The 18,198-nt window shown below is 38.8% G+C and overlaps 1 protein-coding gene across 2 annotated transcripts in view; it reads right to left on the reverse strand.

Annotated features, from left to right (window-relative positions):
- Window positions 1-18,198, reverse strand: part of LOC132399901 (peroxidasin homolog) — a 479,222-nt gene that overhangs the window by 15,624 nt on the left and 445,400 nt on the right. Inside the window, exons 21-23 of one of the 2 annotated variants that reach the window (XM_059980804.1) lie at window positions 16,139-16,237; window positions 9,789-9,918; window positions 6,656-6,779 (exon numbers count right to left, since the gene is read on the reverse strand). In XM_059980804.1, coding sequence (XP_059836787.1) covers window positions 6,656-6,779; window positions 9,789-9,918; window positions 16,139-16,237 — 353 coding nt within the window. The remainder of the gene's footprint in view (window positions 1-6,655; window positions 6,780-9,788; window positions 9,919-16,138; window positions 16,238-18,198) is intronic. The other variant, XM_059980814.1, reaches the window with a different exon arrangement.

Raw genomic sequence — 18,198 nt, forward strand, 5'->3', positions numbered from 1 at the left:
GCTTTCATTCTGGAGCTGTGGCCAAGGCAGGCAAAGAAGGAAACCAGGATCATTTCCAAGCAAAGCATGAAAGATTTTATATCTTACACGTTCTACTACTCCTCAAACATCAATAGAAACCACTAAATAGTTAATCAATTAAATAGAGTACTCATGCACTGCACAGCATGGGACAAGAAACAGTAAGCATGGTCATACTAAGATGAACATAAAGGGGAAATAAATTCATGACGTTCAGAAAAGAATACTCTTGTGTGCAGAAAGCACTGAACAAGTTTTGAAGTAATGAATAATATTTAACTCTTATGAAAATTCAGTTAATAAAAAAAATAAACCAACACTCTGTTGTCTCTGTGTCTCAAGTTCAGCTGTCTTTGTGCTCATCATAGCATAACCATGCCTGCTGTTTTTTTTTTCTCCCATACTGTGCAGTGCATCCTTGGACATGAAGAAATTAATTAATTGATTAAAATTTAGTGGTTTTTACTGAATGGTTAAAGAGTATATCAGCCTTCCCTCCATGGGTTCTGTCTACATTGCTTGATGCTATAACAAAACAGCCATCATGACCCCTCCCACCCCAGCACCGCAGACAGTATCTCTTTAACTCCTCCACCAATCTGCCAGAAGATATAAGATCCTGAAACCGTGTATTACCATGCTCAGGGACAACTTCTATACAACTGTCATAAGACCATTGAACAGACCTCTTGTACGAAAAAAACAAGATCTTGACCTCACAATCTACGGGATCAAGGCCTTGGACTTTATTGTTATCCTGCAGTCCTGACTGAAAAGCTACAGAACCTTGTCCTCTGCAGCTGAGTGTGCGCTTAGCCCGCTGCTCTACTCTCCCTACACTCATGATAGTGTGGCACAGCTCAAATACCCCCACCTATAAATTTGCTGATCATAGAATTTCACCATTGTTGGCAGAATTTCAGACAGTGATAAAAGGGTGAACAGGAGCGAGATATATCAGTTAGTTGAGTTGTGACGCAGCAACAACCTAGCACTCAAAGTCAGCAAGACCAAAGAGCAGATTGTGGATTTGAAATAAATTGAATTGAATTTATTTCTTACATCCTTCATATACATGAGGAGTACAAATCTTTATGTCAAGTCTCCATCTGGAAGTGCAATATGCAATCATAGTAATTTTATAATAAATAGAACAGTCAATGTAACATACAAATCCACTCAAATCAGTGGCCTGGTGGAAGAAGCTGACCCGGAGCCTGTTGGTCCCGGCTTTTATGCTGCAGTTTCCTGGATGGTAGCAGCTGGAATAGATTGTGGTTTGGGTGTCTCGGGTCTCCAATGATCCTTTGGGCCCTTTTTACATGCCTGTCTTTGTAAATGTCCTGAATAGTGGGAAGTTCACATCTACAGATGTGCTGGGCTGTCCACACCACTCTCTGCAGAATCCCGTGATTAAGGGAGGTACAGCTCCCATTCCAGAGAGTGATGCAGCCAGTCAGGATGCTCTCAATTGTGCCCCTGTAGAAAGTTCTTGGGATCTGAGGGCCCAGACCAAACTTACTCAACTGTCCGAGGTGAAAGAAGCACCAGTGTGCATTTTTCACCACACGGCTGGTGTGTACAGACTACATGAGGTCCTCGGTGATGTGGATGCCAAGGAACTTAAAGCTGTTCACCCTCTCAACCCCAGATCCATTGATGTCAATAGGGGTTACCCTGTCTCCATTCCTCCTGTTGTCCACAACCAGCTCCTTTGTTTTTGCGACATTGAGGGAGAGGTTGTTTTCTTGACACCACTGTGTCAGAGAAGTGATCTCTTCCCTGTAGGCCACCTCATTGTTGCTTGAGATTAGGCCAATCAATGTACTATCATCAGCAAATTTAATTGGCAGATTAGAGCTGTGGGTGGTGACAAAGTCATGGGTATACAAGGAGTAAAGGAGGTGACTTAGTACACAGCCCTGAGGGGCTCCTGTGTTGAGAGTCAGAGGCGTGGAGGTCAGGGAGCCCACTCTTACCACCTGCTGGCAATCTGAATGGAAGTCTAGGATCCAGCTGCAAGGGAATTATGGTGATGAATGCTGAACTGTAGTCCAAAAACAGCATCTCACACAAGTATTCTTCAGGAAGGGTAAGACAAGGGAACAGAAACCAATCCTGAAAGAGGGATCAGAAGTGGAGAGAGTGAATAATTTCAAGTTCTGGGTGTTAGTATCTCCGAGGACCTAACCTGGGCACAATATATTGATGCAGCTATAAAGAAGGCAAGACAGCAATATATTTCATTAAGAGTTTGAGGATATTTGACCTGTCAACTAAAATACTTGAAAACTTCAACAAATGTTCTGATTGGCTGCATCACTGACTAGAATGGGGTGGGAGGGGGGCTACTGCACGATCAAAATAAGTTGCAGAAACTTGTAGAATTTGTCGGCTTTATTATGGGTACCAGCCTCTGTAGTTTCCAAGATATCTTCAAGAAGGTGTCTTCGGAAGATCGTGTCCATCATTAAGGACTCCCACCACCCAGGACATGACTGCGACCATCGGGAAGGAGAAGCCTGAAGGCAAACACTCAGCAATACAGGAACAGCTTTTTCCGCTCTGCCATCTGATTCCTAAATGGACATTGAACCCATGAACTCTACACTATACTTTCTCTTTAACTGCAACGCTTTATTCTGCATATTGATATTGTTTATTCATTTTCCTGCAATGATATCTGTATGCATGGTATACAAAACAGTTTTTCAATGTATCCTGATACATGTGACAGTAATAAACCAATCTACCAATTTATATAGTATCTATAGAATACAAAGGTCTCCATGATCATCTTGGAAATAATCCCTGTTTTATTCTTTGCCTGTTTTACCGACCCCCACAGAACTGAAGTTAATTAATGCAGACTGAGTGGAGCAACTCTTCTCACAATCTTTAACTGTTCCAAGTCAGATTCTGGCAATCCGCTTAGTAAAGTTACAGACAGCTTAGAATTTGAATTGTACTGTAACCTTGCAGATGTCACAACAATTGATGGAGTCATTGATTGTTAAGCAAGTTTTTTGAGGCTACATCTACACTAGACCGGATAATTTTGAAAACAGCGGTTTTGCGTAAAAACAATAGGCATCCACACTATGCGTTTTTAATCGTATCTCTGTCTACATTGAAATGGAGATTTCAGCAAATTTCCTCCTACTGCGCATGCGCAGGACACATCTACCAAAAACATGCAACGTGTTTGGTGTCCAATCTCGCCATGAAAGTGCGCATTTGTATAGTTACAGACTAGAAAAACTTAAAATGATGGACAGCTGTTGGCTCTCGCACAGGAGAACTGAAAAAAATACTGGAGCGTACGGCGGCAACCAACAGGGAGTTCACGGACAGATTGACCAAGCTGACGACGAACATTGATAAACTCACTAACGCTGTTGCATTAATAAAGCACCTTGTTAAATGTTTTAATGTCTGTATCAGTGTTATCTTGTATTTCCATACAATGTTACATTAGGCTGTTACACATCTATTGTCAGAGAAGTACTTGCATAAATAGGTAAACCAACTTCATATGAGCAAGGACAGAAAACAAGGCAAAATGAGTACACTATACTTATTTATTCAGTAAGTTATGGGTCAAAGTATTTGGTGAGTATATTTCTAACTCTTCCGGCGTCAGTTTTGTTGCTGTCTGTTCTGAAATTGTTAGGTTGCGTTCAAGAAAACAATGAAATAGCACGCTGCCCTCTGACAGTGTTTTCAGAAGTCTCCGGTTACCCCGTCCACACTTATCTGCCCGAGCAGCATTTTCAAAAATACCCACCTTGGACAGCATTTCTGAAAGCTCTGGTTTCGGGGGACGAAAACGCCATTTTAGTGTGGACGAAGGGTAAAAACGAAGAGAAAAAGCTTCGGTTACAGATTTATCCGGTGCTGTGTGGACGTAACCTGAGGTTATAGCAGGATACAGATCAGTTGGAAAGTTGGGCAGAACTAGGACAGATTAGGGTTGATACAGACAGAAGTGTTTGTACAAACTGTAAAGTCAATTTCAAGTAGGACAAAGAGAGTGTAGGGTAAGGATCTCAGGAGTGTTGATATATAGAGACACCTTGATATGCAAGTCCATAAGCAGGTAACCAGCATGGTGAAGAAGACAATTGATTTGCTTGTCTTCATAAACCGAGGTATTGGAGTATTAAGAGTTAGGACATCATGTTGTATCTGTACAGAACATTGGTCAGTCTGAACTTGTAGAACTGCGTTCAGCTTTAGTGACCACATTAGTATTAGAGGTAGTAATAGAGAGAATGCAGAGAGGTTGCCTGGAGTGAAGAGCTGCAACTAAAAGGCAGGATTGGAGGATAAGAGGTGACTTTATGGGGGTTTATGAAATAATAATTCATGGCTAAGAAAGATAATCAGTCAGGGAAATCTAGAACTAAAACACATACAGTTAATGTGAGCGGTGAAATTGTAATTATAATCTGAGGGGTAAGTTTTCACACATAGCGTGATAGTTATCCGGAATGAGCTCCCAGAGGAGATGGTGAAGTCATTTAAAATACATTTGGGCAGGTGTTTGAATAGGGAAAGCACAGAAGGATTCAGGTCTAATGCAGGCATAACACCCTGGGAAAGATTTCACTGCTAATGTAATGATCTTTCTGTAGAAGCTGTGTTTGGGTTATGGCTAGGGATAACGGGGGCTTCGGAACGTACACCGTCCAGTAAGGGAGTGCTTTTTGTTGTTGTGTGCCTGAGACTGAGATGATCTGGGTCTTTTGTTCGGCGGAAGATGGAGAGAGAAGATGAGTTCATAGACACCAGAAAGGAGTGGACTTAGAGTGGGACAGGGAGTTGACAAAGCCTGGGGAAATTGATGGAGGACCAGTGGAAGGGAAACCCTGAGCTCCAACTTGAGCACATTAGATTGTTTCATTGAAATGGGCCTTTTCTTTTTGTTTTACTTTGCTAACCCTTCAGTCAAATTAAGAACGATAAAGATAAATGGTTTAATTGCATATGGTGTACTGTCTGTTATTTTGTGGTACTGATTTGTAACAGGGAAACACATCATGCAGCATCCACACAAACAGCAGGATTTGCACCTTCAATCTCATACATTTGGCCAGAGATTGTCTTCCCTTGACTTGTGCAGCAGAGGGTTACACGGGAAAAGGGTAGGCAATCATCACAGTCAGCATGGATGAGAAGTGCTAAAACAGCATGATTTCACACTGCATAATTCTGTGATTCAAATAATGCTGTTTCAACTCTTCAAACAATAATGCATTACAGACTAATAGTTGCTGCCTGGAAAAAGAATACTTTCTTAGAAATCAAAACCATTTAGCAGTCTGCTCAGCCCAACCAGTCTGGAACTACCTCAAAATGAGCAGTTAATAAGCCAACGGTTATGTCCTGAACAGTTACACATATACCCTGCAATGTATCTAATTGGGCCTCCTGCAACATGTTACACAATCTCCTCACCTCCCTAAGGAAGTGAAGCTTTTATGAGTGCTGCTCCACCTTCAGGGCCAAAATATTCCTGGATGCACAGTATATTCTGTTGCTAGGGTTGGAGTAAACAGTGTCTTTATTTCTGCAAAGTTTTAGTATTTCCACACCATCCAATCATTCTTATTTTAAATTTTACTTCCTCACGTCTTTTTAAGTTTCTCTAGCCACTACAATTTTTTATACATTTTGATTTTCCCCAGTGCCATATATGAGATGGCTGCCAGGGTTAATTAGCAGATCATTTTCATTAGCAGATTTGAATTTAGAACAGAGTCTAGTTTCCTCTTAAATCTCATCATCAGTCAACGCTGCTAAATGGCATTCAAATAGATAATTAGTGTAACGCTTCTACAGCACCAGCTGTAAGAATGGGGCTCAATTACTGCCATTGCGTGTCAGGAGTTTTACCTTCTTGCTATGGCTAGAGGCTGGTGGTGCTCCAGTTTCCCCCCACTTTCCAAAAATGTACAATTAGGTTAGTGAGTTGTGGGCATGCTATGCTGGTACCGGAAGTGTGGTAATGCTCGCTTGGCATAATCCTCACTGATTTGATTTGACACAAATGACACAATTCACTTCATGTTTCAATGTACATGTGACAAATAAGTTAAGTGGGAAAGGGTCTGGTGCTTTCCCAGCGTATATGACGAATAGTCTCTTCGCGGGCTTCCCGACGGGTACAGGTATTGATTTTAACAGACATTTCAATGACAAACCAGACAGGAGGGACACATGACAGGGGTATATATTCCACTGGACTAGACATGCCTAGGCATCATCCCTGATGAAGATGGCAGGGTTTGCCATTAAAATGTCAGTTAAAACCGATACCTATACCTGGCTGGACGCCTGAGAAGAGTTTATTCAAAATAAAGCTAATCTTTAAAATAGACTTTGGGAAGATAAAGGAGTTATTTTAACTTTTAGTCTTAACCTCTCCACACTATAAAACCTCTACAGGAAAATGGTGATATCTGACTGGCTGCTTGCAGCATTTCCAGGTCTCTATTCTTTCAACAGATGGTTAGATTAAGGCATTTCACAACAAATTACATACCTCTTAGATAAGATATTACACAATCGGGTTTATCTATAAATTTGGAACAATATTTACTCATAAAAATACTTTATTTATTATCCATACCTGGTTACGTAGGGAGATGATTGTCTTTTGCACATCAGCCACAAAACTGTTGAAACCTTGGGGGGGCTCATGATTATTGGGAAAAATTGTTGAGTTTACAAACTCCCCAAAATCTTGAGTGTACCTAGCATTCATAAGAAGAGTTCATCTTATAAATTGAATTGATTCAGTCAAAACAAAACAATTTGAATATACCATGTTAGCAAATTCTTAAAACATACCCAGTTTTTTTATGTAAATACAGGATATCAAAGGAATTAACAGAATAAAGGGCAATGATATCTTCCCCAGAGGAAGCTCCAATTCAAATGTATGCATGTTTCTTCCATGTAATTAGCAACATAATAGCTTTCTGAGCACTGATTAACAAAACAACTTGTGCCTAAAACTTGAATTAATTAGCACCAGAATTCTGCTTGTGATGCAATTCTGTTTCAATTAAAATCAAAATCATTATGGACAATTAAGACCATGCTTCATGTTGAATGAATTAAGACGTACAAACAAGCTGGATGAACTCAGCAGGTCGGGCAGCATCCGTTGAAATGAGCAGTCAACGATTCGGGAAGGGTCTCAGCCCGAAACGTTGACTGCTCATTTCAACGGATGCTGCCCGACCTGCTGAGTTGATCCAGCTTGTTTGTATGTGTTGATTTGACCACAGCATCTGCAGTGCACTTTGTGTTGAATGAATTCCTTGGCTTGCCTTTGGGTCCTCCGCATGTCTCCTGTGTTACCGTGTGGAGGAACCTGCAGGTGTGTAGCAGCATCCAAAAACAAGCAACGCACTACTGGACACTGCTTTTATAATGTTAATATCTGCATGCCAGGCTCAGGCCAGAGCAAGTCCTGCACAAGCATACAGATTAGAAACAAGGTGTCTGGTTCTCTCAGGTCTGTTTCACCTTTTTAGTAAATTCATTGCTGATTTGACAGTAATATCAGATGAGCAATCCAATCTATCAGAAGTAACTTTTCACCCTTAGATTTTCAAATATCTATCTACCTCCATCTTAAAAAATTCAGACTCCACATTCCCTGCCTTGGAGTTCTGAAGATTCAAGGGTCACTGAGAGAAAAAAAAAGTAGATTCATTTTTGCTTATTGTGACTCCCCATCCGAACACCCATCTCTACCCTCAATCACTCCACCTACCTCAGACACCAGCTTTCCTAACTTCCTTTGGGCTGACTCCAGTGGCAAACTAATCAGGCAAATTGTCTCTGACTTTGCACAGTATTTTGAATAGTGCACGGTCACATCTGTTGGCTATGTATTTTCGAACAAAATAGTCATGTGTCGATCATGGACCAATTGTTTAACGTACCTCTATTGCCACCCACCAATTTCTAAGGGTTAAGTCCTTATTATTTTTTATTTGCTTTTCTTGCTCACCAAACTCTCCTTTGCTGGAAGCAGTTACATTTTGTGTTGCATTAAGTACAGACTCAATAAAGTCTGACTGCCAAATAGCTATTTGTTGGGTGTGTGTTTTGGCAGTGATGCTCAGCATTAGGTGCACTTCAACAGAACAGTTTTATTTGCAACAGCTGTCACCAAATATGACATTAAAGCAGGCCATCATTCTGCAAGTCATTTGGAATAAGCAGCTAAAATACCAGCACAGATTAGAGATTTGAATCTTTTTGAGTTGTATGTCTGAAAACAAGTTTTAAGATCTTCACTTTTAGGTTTTGTGATGAATCTCTATTCAACAAGGATATAGAACAAATAACGCAGCCTAGAAATTGTCGCTGAGGATATTCAGCAGGTCAGATAGCGTCTGAAGAGGGAGAAACAGAGTTCATATTTCAAATTAATGAGAAATGTTGAAGTGTGTTATGGTGATGTTTTATATGTATAAAAAATGGTGATGGAATTCTCTTTTATCCCATTTAATATTCTGATGATAGATCATTTGCCAGAAACATTAACTCTTCTTCTCTTTTCATGGATGCAATCTTACTTGTATCCTCTGTCCTTTTTATTTTTCATTTCTATCTGCTGCTGCTAGGATAAATTCTTTTCTCATTTGGGTACAATTTTATGGAAATTTTAAACAATGATTATGACATTACAGTGAATTACTGACAATGTTTGTAATCTTGCGTTATGTAATTTTTTGCCCAGTGACAACAACACGTGCACACTGAATTTTATATATAGAGATAATCATTTTAACAAGCTAGCAAAACGCTGCTAATAGGAACTTAAGAACTGTTGCATACCGCATGTGATTTGCTTGCTAATTTATGCTTTAAAAAGTCAAGTTTCCAAATATCACTCCACTTCTTCCCGCTTGCAAATTCACTAATGAGATAGAGGGTGACAAGCATTTGAGCGATTCTTAGCAATTCTGCTAAGATTCTCCTTTGAATATCATTCATACCCTTTTTTTGTGACTCAGGACTATATGCTTTAATCATTTTTCTTATGTGAACTATTTTACATTTGCTTGCATTAAGGTCACCTACCACTCTCAGACAACTTAGATATATTATTTTATTCGGTGTCATTTCTAAGGGTGACCCCTCTAAACCAATAATTCCTTGTTAAGTATAATTTCCAAATTTGGCCGTTTTATGTTTCATTATGTTGTTATCAACGTAAATTAGAAACAATATTTTTTAAGGTCACTTATCTTAGCACTTCAAAACAATACAAAATAGTTGATTTATGTTTTTCCATGAATTTGTTACCCTTCCTGATATTTGCCTGAATTCTTCACTACCTTTCACATGGCAAATCTTTACCTCATATAGTTCCCATTACACCAACGCAAGGTTGCATTAACATCTTCAGCTTTATACCCAACAGAAATATTCTACTACTGTTCTTCTATAGGGCATCATGCCCATAACTTAATGCAAAGTAACTTATGATGTCATGTCAAATGGATCTTTTATCAATGATAGAATGCAATTTCCATCCTATTTGGGCCTATTTTTGTTTTGTTCATAATTACACTGCAGAGTTAGATCTATTGCCTGGTGCTTTACATGCATGAATCTGTATTTGCCTTGCAGTAATTTACTATTATGTTCTCAATTAGCAAGTTACATTGCAGTGAATTCATTGTTTTAATTCAAGTCATCAAATCATATCTTCAAAACTGCCACCACAAACTGCATACCTCCCTTGTTGATTGTTTGACAAAAGTGAAGCATCTTTTGAATGCTTATCTCCCGGATAGCTGAATTCCACTGAACGTTTGTTGCGGAACTGTTGTGAAAGTGCATTAATATGTCCTCTTGTTCTACAATCTGTGCAAAAAGATAGTTTTAAAGCACACACACACGTGTTCATTTCTCCATTAATAGATATTACGAGCTGCAGAATTTTACATTTTTTTTACTTTCAGTAATAATATATCTCTGCATTTACCTTCGTCCTTTCTCAAATTTTTAAATTATTCATACTAGTGTTGTTCAAAGATAAGTTCATGCTGGTTTACTGGCTTCCAAGTATATTTTTTCCATAATGCAGAAAATGTGAAATCAAATTGTAAAACGTATTGCTGTTCAGCCACAAAATAAGACCATAAAACATAGGAGCAGAATTAGGCCATTCAGCCCATTGTGCCTGCTCCGCCATTCCATTATGGCTGATCCCGGATCCCACTCAACCCCATACACCTGCCTTCATGTCATATCCTTTGATACCCTGATCAGGAAACTATCAATTTCTGACTTACGTGTACCTATGGATTTGGCCTTCACCGCAGTCTGTGGCAGAGCATTCCACAGATTTATTACTCTCTGGCTATGTAAAAAAAAAATCCTCCTTACCTCTATTCTAAAGAGACTCCCCTCAATTTTGAAGCAATGTCTTCTAGCTCTGGATACCCCTACCATAGGAAACATTCTTTCCAAATCCACCCTATCTAGTCCTTTCAACATTTGGTAGGTTTCAATGAGTCCCCCACCCTGCATTCTTCAAAATTAAGTGAGTTCAAATCTGCAAAATGCTCCTCATATGTTAACCCTTTTATTCCTGGAATCATCCATGTGAAAATCTGCAAAATGCTCCTCATATGTTAACCCTTTTATTCCTGGAATCATCCATGTGAAAATTCTCTAAACACTCTCCAATGACAACACATCCTTTCTGAGATATGGGGTCCAAAACTTTTGACTCAAAGTGTGGCCTGACTCATGTCTTAGAAAGCCTCAGCATTACCTCCTTGCTTTTATATTCTATTCCCCTTAAATAAAAGCCAACATTGCATTTGCCAACTTTACCACAGACTCAACCTGTAAATTAACCTTCTGGAAGTCTTGCACAAGGACTTCTAAGTTCCTCTGAACCTCTGAAGTTTGAACCTTCTCCACATTTAGATAATAATCCACACTATTGTCCTTTTACAAAAATGCATTATCATACATTTCCCAATACTGTATTCCATTTGCCACTTTTATGCCCGTTGTTCTAATTTGTCTAAGTCCTTCTGCAATTGCATTGCTTCCTTGGCGCTACCTACCCCTCCACCCGTCTTTGAATCATCCATAAACGCATCAATTCCATTATCCAAATCACTGACAAACAATTTGAAAAGTAGCAGTCCCAAAAATGACCCCTGAGGAACATTACGTTACTGGCAGCCATCCAGAAAAGGCCCCCATTATTCCTATTCACCACTTCCTGTCTGTTAGCCATTTCACTCTCCATGCCAATAGCTTTCCTGCAACACCACAGGATTTTATCTTGTTAAGCAGCCTCATATGTGGCACTTTATCAAGTGCCTTCTGAAAATCCAAGTAAATGACAGCCATTTACTCTGCCTCTCCTTTGTCCACCCTGCTTGTTACTTCCTTGAGGAACTCTAACAGATCTGTCAGGCAAGATTTCCCTTTACAGAAATCATGTTGAATTTTACTTACTTTGTCATTAGTCTCCAAGTACCTGGAAACCACATCCCAAATAATAGACTCCAAAGTTTTCCTAACCACAGAGGTTAGGCTAACTGGCCTATAATTTCCTTTCTTTTGCCTTCCTCCTTTCTTAAAGAGTGGAATGATATTTGCAATTTTCCAGTCCTCTGTGAACATGCCAAATTCTTGAAAGATCATAACCAATTCATCTAATATCTCTTCAGCGACCTCTCTCAGGAATCTATGATGTAGTCCATCTGGCCCAGGTGACTTACCCTGCTTAAGACCTTTGAGTTTGCCTAACACATTTTCCTTTGTAAAAGCAATGGCACTCACTGCTGCTCCCTGACAATCACAGGCCTCTGGCACTTTGCAAGTGTCTTCCACAGTGAAGACAGATGCAAAGTACCCATTAACTTCATCTGCTATTTCTTTGTCCCCCAATACTACCTCACCAGCATCATTTCCCAGTGGTCAAATATCAACTCTCATATCCCTTTTGCTTTTTATATAACTGGAAAAAAAACCTTTTGGTATCCTGCTTTATGCTATTGGCTAGTTTACCCTCATATTTCATCTTTTCCCTTCTTACAGCTTTTTAGTTGCCTTTTGTTAGATTTTAAAAGTTTCCCAATCATCCAACTTCCCACTCACTTTTGCTACATTATATGCCCTTTCCTTAGCTTTTATGCAGTGCTTAGCTTCCTTTGTCAGCCACAGTTGCATATCCCTGCCATTTGAGAATGTCTTCCTTTGTAAACTATTCCTAGAAACTTCAGACATTTCTGCTCTGCTGTCATCCCTGCCAGTATCCTCCTCCAATCCACCAGGGCAAGCTCCTCTCTGATGCCTCTGTAATCCCCTTTATTCAATTGTGATCCTGATACATGTTGGTTACTCTTCTCCCACTCAAATTGCAGCATGAATTCAATCATATTATGATCACTGCCTGATAAGGGTTCTTTTACATTAAACTCCCTAATAAGATTGGGATTGTTACATAACACCCAATCTAAGATAGCCTTTCGTCGAGCAGAGTCAAGCACAAGCTGCTCTAAAAAGCCATCTTGTAGGCATTCAACAAATTCCCTCTCATGATCTGACAGCAACCTGATTTTCCCAATCTCCCAATCCCTTAAATACTGCACCTTCACCCTTTTGAATTTTGCCTCTGTGGTACAACTTAACTCCTTGCTCTGTCTGCAAGTGTACCCAATTATTGGCTTGTCCTTCCTTACATTCATGTTACATCCATCATCTACTTGTAAACCTGCTGGCTCATTCTCAGCTCTATCATTCTGTTTCTCATCCCCCTGCCATATTAGTTTAAACCACTTCCAACAGCTCTAGTAAATCTACCTGCAAGAATATTGTAACCCCTCGGATTCAAGTACAATCCTTCCCCCTCTTGTACAGGTCACACCTGCCCCAGAAGAGGTCCCAATTATCCAGAAATCTGAATCCCTGCCTCCTGTTCCAATTCTTCAGCCACGCATTTAGCTGCCACCTCAAAGAACATGGCTTCCTTTTGCACAGCAAGGACAGGAACTATTTAGCATATGGAGACAAGATAAGGATGTAATCGGAGGATGTGAACACCAACCAAAGGACGTTTACTTTATCAACTTCAAAATGTCATTGGTTGTTAGTTTGTAGTTTCTATTGACTTGTCAACTCTGTATGAAAATGGCATTTCTCTGTTCAGACTTCAGCACAGTGTGGCGACAGGGATCATGTTTGTCTCCCTGTACACAATTAAATAAAGTATGACTGAGGACTTAGTGTAAGTTTCAGAGTCCAGTTAATCAGTAAGAACAATAGAGGCCAGTGGCTGCACCCACATGAACACAAGTGCATCCACAACTAAAGTCTGTCAAAAGTGTGAAGTGTCGGTGTATCGTGACATCGGGCAGTATGCAACAATAAATTGTTTCTATTTTGGAGCACAGCATTTGAGCTAATGCCCTCTTTTAATCTCTTGGCTGAATATCTATTCAATATCAGGAGGTGCCTCTAACCAACACTAAATTTAAGATGTCAAATTCTTACATGCTAAATGATGTCTATGGACCTCTCCTATGAATCTATAAGAAACTGGTGCCTTTCATAGATTAAAATCATTGAAACCATCAGGTAATAATGTGATAGCTGTTAACAGAGTTTATCTGAGAACCAGGGCTTCAATTCTGAGGTACAACACGGGTTACTCCTAGGCATGGGTGCACTCATGGTATTCACTTCAATTACAACCTGACTAGCAAAAAGCCCAACAGGAAAATCTGCTGGTAGAGTGAGGGAGCAAATGCAGAAGAAAGAATTTCTGCAAGCGGCTATATCTGTCTATGGTGCTCAGAGTATAATTGTCACACCCAAACCTTGCTGAGGAACAGTTATCTGTATTGCATCAGATGGATGTGAATTATTCATACATTGCAATTCTAGCACTTCTTGTGGAATCTGTGAAGTTGAATGATGTTAGAGATTGTACGACTGTAGATTTGCTCTGAATACTACCACAAGTAAATATCAACATGCACACATTTTCTCCACTGGTAGAAAGTTGAGGCAGTCAGTTGTATACCTACCTGATGTCACCAAGATTGACCACAGAAAAACCCACTGATTTGCTTTATTCACTTCCAGTTGAAGGTAAGAATTGGCAGGATACTGCCTTTGGGTTGCTGCAAAGTAGGCTCAGAATATGATTCTAAGTGCATTTAATTTTTAAGGATTTTAAGTACATGATGCTTTTTGTCCACAAGAGTTCTGCTATTGACAACTGTGATGTGTTTACTCTGCTCACTTTCACTATGACAGTAACGTTCGAAAGTTAATCATGTGATATCGGTAGCATTCAAAAGTGTGCTATGTGATATTGGTAACAATGGAAAGTATGTTGTGTGATATCGGTAACGATAGTGTGCCGTGTGGTATCGGTAACGAAGGAAAGTGTGACTTATGATATCGGTAACAAAGGAAAGTGTGTTGTGTGATATCAGTAATGATGGAAAGTGTGGCACGTGATATCATTCTAAGACTAACTTTGCTGGACATTGTAGTTGTTTCTACCATGCCAAATCAAGCAGAATATATTAGAATGGATTCCTTTATAGAGGGCATATAAAATTCCTTTAGATTGTATTCTTCTTTCTTTACATAGTTCATTATTATTTCCTATTGACCTGTACCATCATTGCATTTTTCATTTAATCTTGTTTGCCATCCACATCATCAGAGTTCTTCCCTTCCTCCCATCCCATTCCCATTTGCTAGAAACTTGTTACATTTCCAACATCTCCCAATTCCGAAGAGAGGTTATCTGTCCAGAGTGTTAGCTCTGGTTCTCTTTCAGCAGATGATGCCTTACTATTGAAAATTTCCTGTAATTCCTGGTGTGATTTTAATTAATTATATTAAAGATAAATTGTGCATTCAATTAATTTCTAAGCAGTTGGAATGAAAGTATTATTGTTCGATACTGTAATCTCCATCAATGCAATGCACACAAGAAAGAAAGCAATGTAAGTAAACAAGAACACGAAATGAATTCAACAAGACAAACAGCTGCAGATAGGCATGAATGTTAGTGAAAAAGCCTTCAGTTGCTGTTGATTTTAAACTTAGCCAATTTATTGTTAATTTGTCTGAAATGCCATGCCATAATTGGCTCTCTTGCAATGTAATGAACAGAATTAGAGTAATCTAAATGCCATTTATTTTTAATAAAAGGCTCAACATCATCAGTTTCTGAATTTACTCTGAAGATTGCTCTAAGTGCTTGGCATTAGCCTGATGTTTCTCAGTTCCACACACACATCTTTTAATATTTATTTAGCGATACAGCACAGAGTAGGCCCTTCTGGCCCGACCAGCCTCACCGCCCAGCAATCCCCAACAAACTAGATTAACCCTAACCTAATCATGTGACAATTTACAATGATTAATTAACCTACCCAGTATCTTTGGACTGTAGAAAGCAACTGGAAGACTCAGAGCAATCCCATGCATTCCACAGGGAGGACATTCAGAGATTCCTGACAGAATAGCACTGGAATTGAAATGTCCTGAGCTGTAATAGCATTGCATGAACTGCTATGCTACTGTTGTGCCATGTATGCACAAAAATTAAGGATATTTTGAAGCACATCAAATTAAGTAAATTTAATTTTGCTTTTTTAAGTTAATTTATTAATGAACATTGAGCTCTTAGAACAAAGAACAGAATTAAAATTTAGATAATTTTATAATTCAGAAAACTATTCTGAAGCAGAAACCTGCTCTGCATACTGCTACAAAAGACTAAATATATAAAAGGTTTCTTGGCATTAGGTTTCCTCAACAACTTCCATTAGAAATAACTAATCTCAGCAGAAAGTGACAGACAGCTTTTGATTATTTTCAAAAGAATCATATTTGCAGTTCAAGGTTAATTGTATAAAATACATTCAATATGTTCTATATTTGAGCAGATCTTTGATTTTTAAATCAAAGATGCCTGCAGTGGAACACAAATGCTTTTGAATAGCATTGACTTTATAGGTTTGCATTTGGCTCCTTAGAAAAAGATGCTTAAATATTGAAATATATTTTTTCATCACTTAAAAAAACTCGCCTCGAATAACAGGTTTTGTAACTGTCTCCTCAAGATAAGTCATCAGCCTAGACAGCCTTATGAGTTGCTGACGCATATGGTAAAATGATTCCCGCAAACCTGGAAGTGCAAATTAGTCAAGTGAACTCCACAGTTTTACTTAATATTTAGCAATCATTTTAAAAACTTTCACTCTTAAATTAGAATAAACATGGAGTCTTCAAACTTCATTAGATATTTTAATGCATCCATGAAATTAAAAGCTTTGAAGTTTTAATAGCATTTAACATGAAATTAAATAATGGGTACCAAATCTGTAGGAATTTATATAACCAAGAATTAGTATAGTTGATTAAAAAGCACCAGTTCCTAACTAGAACTGTTTACATATGTTATCCATAGCCTCTGGTGAATTTTTATCTATGCAGTTCCTTGATCATTTGTTTTGTATAAGATATAAAATGAGTGTTACCTAGCAATAGATTTTGGGTGGAATCAGAGCAGTGTCCTAATTTCCTGCTATGACTTAGTGGAAAGCATAGAAAAGCAATACTATTACAGGGACAAGCAGGGAATTTCAATGTAGTTGGATATAGATACAATATAGGCACAGTGTTAGGAGTCTAGCTTTGTTAAATACAAAGGTGTTACATTTGTTTGAATTATTTATATAAATCCTATTAGCGATTTAGAGGAAAACTATCACAGAGTCTTCATTCGTAATTGATTTAATTTCCAATATTTGGATCTGGTATTACAGGCAAGGAAAACATTTATTGTTTTCCCTTTGTTGGTGGTCTGGTTGAATTGCACTCATTTATGATGCCACGGTTTGACAAACCTATGGGAGCACCACAATCAACTTGAAGAACAGAATTGGAGGCAGTTTGCATGAAACATGCCAGACTTCCTTCACTGAAGAAAATGTGCCGGTATAACCTGATAAGTAACAATAGAACTTATCTTATGAATGCATGAAAAACATCAGCCCAGAATTTATAATTACATACAAAATAGTTACAATTAGCCACCCAGGTATCAGTGAGTTTGGGACTCCCATGCAAGTGTAGAATTCCCAATACTATGCACTGAGCTTCTCGGTCACGCTACACTGCTGAGTTCCATATGGTGTACAAGGCAGGAGCAAGGGACAACTGGGATTTTGGAGTGCTAATGTTGGAGGTTTATTTTCAAATCATGGGTGAGCCTAGACCTGGTACAAGATCATGAAGACTATTCATTTTAATGGCAATTGCAGGGCTGCAGACATAACAAAGGTATGAATGAGGTTACATTACTTTTAATTGTTAATTTGTTTTAGTGCTTGATTATTGAAACATCTCAAAATAAGCGTAATTATTCTTTTTTTAAATAACTTTTCAGATTATTTCATTCATTCATTTTGAGAGTTTCGAAATGGTTTCAAAAATCAGAAATAGAATTTGACCTATAGCAAAGCTGGGTGTGTCTTGTTCTGTTGCAACTCCATGACCTAGCTTGCATTTGAGACCCTACCACTGCTCATCTTACTTTCTGGCTCCAGGAACATCTTAACAAAAAGTTTGGTCTTACTTATGTGGAGCAGTGTGGAGAATCACTGTGAGGCATGATAGTGGGTGGGAGGCCCCAACCTAGACAATAGTGCTATGACAAGAGTGCAAGAGTAACATCACTGCTACAGCCAGAGCAGTAAATTGGTCAAATGGGGATCAATGTAAGTGTAAAATAGGTAGAGCTGTGCATGGGATACCAGAGATTAGCAGTGGCATGGGAATCTTCTAATAATCATCAAGAAAATAAAAGTTATGCATATATTCACTCCAGAGCATTATGGACAAGTACATACACATCTTTTAAAAGTCAGTAGTTTCAAATTTCGATGCTTATTCTGACAGCATGTGGTTAAGAGAACGGTAACATTTGAAGTGGCCGAAGTGAAATTACTTCTCTGAAATTCTGTTAGCTTGTCACTGAATGCCTGTTACTTTAGTTTGAACATATTTTGTTATATGCCCTTGATATTACCCTACATTATCCTGAACTGAACCAGAACACCATTCATAAGTTTTATAGTCATGGAA

The sequence above is a fragment of the Hypanus sabinus genome, chromosome 1 (assembly GCF_030144855.1).
Source record: "Hypanus sabinus isolate sHypSab1 chromosome 1, sHypSab1.hap1, whole genome shotgun sequence".
Taxonomy (NCBI): domain Eukaryota; kingdom Metazoa; phylum Chordata; class Chondrichthyes; order Myliobatiformes; family Dasyatidae; genus Hypanus; species Hypanus sabinus.